The sequence below is a fragment of the Takifugu flavidus genome, chromosome 22, assembly GCF_003711565.1.
Source record: "Takifugu flavidus isolate HTHZ2018 chromosome 22, ASM371156v2, whole genome shotgun sequence".
Taxonomy (NCBI): Eukaryota; Metazoa; Chordata; class Actinopteri; order Tetraodontiformes; family Tetraodontidae; genus Takifugu; species Takifugu flavidus.
In genome coordinates, this window is record NC_079541.1 from 9072506 (window position 1) to 9078505 (window position 6000).

The 6000-nt window shown below is 44.5% G+C and overlaps 1 protein-coding gene across 2 annotated transcripts; it reads left to right on the forward strand.

Annotated features, from left to right (window-relative positions):
* Nucleotides 1–440: 440 nt before the first annotated feature.
* LOC130519445 (uncharacterized) lies at nt 441–2162 on the forward strand. 2 transcript variants are annotated; one of them, XM_057022880.1, is made up of 6 exons: nt 441–594; nt 711–749; nt 834–881; nt 997–1248; nt 1340–1600; nt 1690–2162. In XM_057022880.1, the coding sequence occupies exons 1-6, from the start codon at nt 573–575 to the stop codon at nt 1965–1967; spliced, it is 900 nt and encodes a 299-aa protein (XP_056878860.1). In that variant the 5' UTR covers nt 441–572; the 3' UTR covers nt 1968–2162. The 2 variants fall into 2 exon arrangements, with proteins under 2 accessions (XP_056878860.1, XP_056878861.1); XM_057022881.1 differs by lacking the exons at nt 711–749; nt 834–881.
* Nucleotides 2163–6000: the final 3838 nt, after the last annotated feature.

Sequence of the window (6000 nt, forward strand, 5' to 3'; positions counted from 1 at the left end):
TGTTGAAACTGATCAAACCGAGAATGGTGTGTGTGACTGAAGAAGGCTGTGAAGAAAGAAACAACACAGAACAGAAACCTTCCACAGAACAAACATTTTGTGAAACATTTGTGAAAACTAGAGAAGAGAAAACTATTGGAGAAAGTTAGACTGTTAGAACCCTAACACTGTGGTTCAGAAGAAAAGAGAAAAGAGTTGGTGGCCTCAAGTAAGAAATTTAGGGGCCTACGTTGTCTTCCGGTGTCCGAGGTGTGTAACTGAAGAAGCTTAAATCCCGTGGAGACCTGGAGGCCCTCCTGGAGAAAAACATTCTTAACATGAGTTATATCGCCTGAACCTGTTGTTTGGTAGAGTTCCCGTGTAGGGAGGTATCCCCATGGGACCAGTTGGTCCACCGGGGCAATCGTCAATATCAGACTTTTCGGCGCCAATCAACTTTTTTTTTTTTTTTTTTCCCCTCTCGCCAAGCATTGTAAAGCGAATATATACATGATCATCTCACAGTCATTAGCTCAGTCCTCCAGAACTTCATCGGAAGCTTCACCGTCTGCGAGCGCGTGTAACAAACAAAGATGGCTGCAAAGATGACTACCGGTAAGCCTCAAATTCTTCCCAAACTTTTTCTCTGTAGTTTTCTAAATAGTTTTAGAAAACTATTAATGAATGAACTATTAATGATTAACTACTATTTACGAATAACTGTGTTTTAGAAGTTACAGTAGAGGTTCACCATATGCCAATTTATCCTGGTAAGCAATCCGTGATCTTTTTAACCTGAAAGTTGTTCTATTTTTATTCTAGATTTTTAAGTGTAATTTTCTGTATCTTTAAAGTCAGCGCCGATGAGTTTGAAGGAATAACCCTCACGCAAACAGACGTTGGTATAGTTTATTTTAAATGATTAACTCAGTTTTTTTTTTTTTTGTTTTGTTTTTTATGAACAGCTCAGTTGTTCATAGATTGCTGAAATATAACTTTTTATGATACATTTTTCAGATCTGTTAGCCAGGGCTGAAAGATTGGTATCCGAAGACAACCAAGAAACTGAAAAAGCAGTAAAAGCATTGCTGTGTTCTGAAACCCCACTCCCCGTGCAGGGGACAAATTGCTGTGTAACTGAAATTGGTGAAATTGAGATTGAGAGGGAAACCTCGGCACTTCAACATGGGACTGACTCAAGTAAGCAGACGAACAAACTCTCCAGAAGACGTGTGAGACAGCCAGGAGGACCGAAGTCGACTGTACAAGGTAATATATTTATCTGTGATTAGAAGTATATACAAAATATGTGCCGTTTTGATGATTTGTATTTTAACGATTTTCCCCTCTGTCTAAACAGAACCATCAAAACAGAACCTTCAAACGTGCGCCTCTCTGAGCACTGTGACTCCCACGGCCTTTCCACCCTCCCGTGAACCTTCTGCCCCTGCGAGGAGACGTAGAATACGGCAAGCGTGTACCACTCTGACCCCTGTACTTACAGCGGCACCCACGGCAGCTCCACTCTCCCTTTCACCAGATCCTTTCGAACCTGCGAGGCCGATAAGGAGACGTAGGAACCAGAGACACAAGTCTAACATTGTCAGGAGATTGTTTGATGGTATATTTTATACTATATCTTCTTGACTACTAATAATAATAATAATAATATATAAAAAAAATAATAACTCATCTCTCATCTAATTACAGATTCAGGGTTGAGATTAAACGAGAGCGTTCCTGAACCGTCCTTCAACAGGGTGGAGGGGGATACAGTCGGATACATTCATTCCCAACAACAGCACGAGCACCACGAGAGCGTTCCTGAACTGCTCTTTGACAGGGTGGAGGAGGATACAGGCTGCTACATTCATTCCCAACACCCCCAAGACAAGGTAGTGCTGGAGATTTTCAATAATGTCATACGGTATATTGTTTCCTCCAATTGTAACCAAAGGTGTACTAAAACAGTGTTGAAAAAGCTGTAATTTTTTTTTTTTCCTTTTTCTGTCTTTTGTTTAAGATATGGATGAGGATTTCAATGTTGAATATTTTAATCAAGTACCGAATGCTTTACAAATAGCTGTTGATCAATTAAGTGATGAGGATTTCAATGTTGAATATTTTAATCAAGTACCGAATGCTTTACAAATAGCTGTTGATCAATTAAGTGATGAGGATTTCAATGTGAATATTTTAATCAAGTAGCGAATGCTTTACAAATAGCTGTTGATCAATTAAGTGAAATTCCAATCTCCATTCCAATAAATTTCAATTTACAGAGCAAAATGAAAACGTCCTAGAACTTGACACCTTACGACTCATAAATGATGCCCTCGAAAACCTTAATGCAGTTAATGCAGTAGAGTTTGAAAATCATTCTCCTTCATCAGCTCTCCACACGCAAAGTGATCATGTCTTACACCGCGGTAACAATCAGATCAGAGACGGATTCAGCAGAGAGACACAATCGGCTCTTCCTAACCCCCCTCCTGAACAGGATGAGAGCCAGGAGAAGGGGGGTCAGAGAGCAGACCATCACCCACCATCTTTCTCCTCAGCAGGGGGAGGAGGGCTAGGAGAAAATCCATCCGATCTCTCTCCTGAGCGGGGTGAGAGGTTTTTTAATGATTTTAACACATGGAGAACAAGACGCTCCTTTAACATTCCCACTCGGGGAAATGTGCCTGACATTGCAACATTCTATCGAGATGTAACAGGGGTTATCAGCGAATTGGTGGATGTTGCCAGACGACATAGTAGTCGCAATGATTTAATACAGTTGGAGGTGGTGGGTGAAAACGTACACAATCATGTTACAGTTGCTGTGGATGAACAAGGTGAAAATATTCTACCGGCTTTTAATGGAATGCTAGATCGGATTGTGCAGTCAAACGGTATCATTTCATCGGATGAGAATATAGAATTCATCCTTCACGTGGTGCAGAACCCAGGAGGAGGTGCCAACGTAAGATGGAGAAAACTCTAGACTGTGAAATCATTGACAAAAAAGACGTCACTTATTTATCGTAGACAACAGAGACAACCAGCTTTGCTTCGCCATCAGTCTAGCTCACGTTATCTACCCGAAACTTACTGAAAGAGAATGCCTTGATATTGCGAGGAAGTTGCAGCATCAGGCTGGTTTAAATGATGAGACCCCCGTCACTTTCAGTGACATTGGTAAATTTGAAAATATTCTGGGGCGTAAAATTGTTGTGTTTTACAGAACATGCCACAGTAAACCCCTCTCACATTATGAGACAAAATTCTCTGATCGTTCCAATCAGTTGTTTCTCTTTTTACTACAAAATCACTATTATGGGATAAAAAATCTCAAAGCCTCCTGGGGTCGTCAGTCTGTAATTATTGTTACAAGACTTTTAAGCACCCCTATACCCACTTTTGTAAGGTTACTGCGCAGTGTGCAACGATCCTGCCTGCCCCACAGAAGGGTTCAACACAGTGGTTTGCTCTGACTGTAACAGAACGTGTCGCTCACCCTCTTGTTTCACCAGACACAAATTGGTCGGTTCAAGCAGAAAGTCCAGCCTCTGCGACGAATCAAAAAATGCGCACGATGCGAACTATACTACAGTGTCAATTTGTCGTTAGACGATGCAAAGCATCGCTGTGCGGTGAAAAAATGTAAAATCTGTGGTGAAAAACTGCAGAGCGACTCTAAAGTCGATCATAGTTGTTACATTCCTACCCTCCAACCAGACATCTCACATCCTGATTTGGTTTTTTATGATTTTGAAACATTGTGGGTCAAAATGGAGAGCATGTTCCTTTTTTAGTGCATACAAAACATCCAAAGGTGAAGAGAAGGCGTTTTATGGTCTTGACTGTGCTAAAATGTTTATTTTGCATTTCAGGAAGCCACTATACAAACAGAACATCTTTATAGCCCATAATGCCAAGGGGTTTGACAGTTATCTGGTGTTAAAAGGTATGTTGGAACTGGATGTGACGCCACAACAGATTCTGATGAACGGGAGTAAAATCCTCAGTTTTGAGGAATCCCATTATGGTCTCAAATTCATAGATTCCCTGTCATTTCTCCCCATGCGTCTCAGCGCTATGCCCAAAGCCTTAGGATTCACTGACAAGACCAAGGGGTATTTCCCACACAAATTTAGCTCAGAAATTCACCTCAATTACGTGGGGCCCTATCCCGTTCCGTCCGACTACGACGTAGATCGCATGACGGTGCGCGAACGGGAAGAATTTGACCCGTGGTACAACGAGGTCAGCCGAGGTACCTTTGACTTCAAAAAGGAGGCCTCGCTGTACTGCAAAAATGATGTTGACATTCTCACCCAGGGCAGTCTTAAATTTAGAGATCAGTTCCTAGGTGAGACGGGGGTAGACCCTTTTGGTTCTATCACCATAGCCGGAGCCTGTATGAAGGTGTTTCGCACCAATTATCTGACTCCTAACACTCTGGCTATCCCCTGCCCTCACAACTATTTGAATCAGAGCAAAAGATTCTCTAGCGCATCGGTTCAATGGTTAGAATGGTTGATGCACAAAGAAAAAATCTTTATACAGCATGCTCTAAACATGGGTAAAAACAGATTGGTGCATTTTTCGTAGACGGATATGCTGAGATTGACGGTGTAAAACATGTCTGGGAATTTCATGGATGTTTTTACCACGGCTGTCCCAGTTGCTTTGATCCCACAGTACAGTGCGATATGAGAGGCGTCACCTTTGGTGAACTGCACTACAAAAGTGAGAAGAGGGTGAGTGAGCTACAGACCACACATGGGGTTCGTGTTGTAGTCATGAGAGAACACACGTGGAACCAGATGAAAACAACATGCACGGAGGTTAAAGAATTTCTCCGTTGCTTTAACGCTCCTGAGCCTCTCAACCCCCGAAAAGCACTTTTCGGAGGTAGAACGACCGCTTTAAAACTGCGACACACGGCAGCGCCCGATGAAACCATCCACTATGTTGATGTCACCCACTGTACCCGTTTGTCAACAGTACTTGCTCTTACCCCTTTGGTCACCCCGTGATCATCTACAAAGATTTCGAGGACCCACGCAGCTACTACGGCTTCATCAGAGCCACTGTGTATCCCCCTCGAGGTCTTTTATTCCCCGTGTTACCGCACAAAAGTGAGGGAGGGAATTAAATTACTCTTACACTGTGTCGCACCTGTGCCGAAACTAACAATGAGGGTGGCCCCTGCGAACACGACGATGAGGGCAGAGCTCTGACGGGGGTCTGGGTCCCGTTGAATTCATCAAAGCTCTGGAGGTGGGGTACAGGGTGGGTAAAATTACAGAAGTCTGGCACTTTGACAAGAGCAGCGACACTGTGTTTACCGACTACATACACACCTGTGGGACCTGGAGATGGGCTCTCATATCTCCGGGGCTGAAGTTGCCGAGGTAGTCAAAAAACTCCTCGGTGGCAAGGCCCGGGGTGGATGAGATCCGCCCGGAGTTCCTTAAGGCTCTGGATGTTGTAGGGCTGTCATGGTTGACTTGACTCTGCAACATCGCGTGGACATCGGGGGCAGTGCCGCGCTGGATTGGCAGACCGGGGTGGTAGTCCCTCTTTTAAGAAGGGGGACCGGAGGGTGTGTTCCAACTATAGGGGGATCACACTCCTCAGCCTCCCTGGTAAGGTCTATTCAGGGGTACTGGAGAGGAGGGTCCGCCGACAGTCGAACCTCGGATTCAGGAGGAGCAATGTGGTTTTCGTCCTGGGCGGGGAACAGTGGACCAGCTCTACACCCTCAGGAGGGTCTTCGAGGGTGCATAGGAGTTTGCTCAACCAGTCCACATGTGTTTTTGTGGACTTGGAGAAGGCATTTGACCGTGTCCCTCGGGGGTCCTGTGGGGGTTCTCCGAGAGTATGGGGTGTCGGGCCCGCTGATACGGGCCGTCCGCTCCCACAATCGGTGCCAGAGTTTGGTTCGAATTGCTGGAATTGCTTGGTTCGAATTGCTGGCAGTAAGTCGAACTCGTTCGTGAGGGTTGGTCTCCGCCAGGGCTGCCCTTT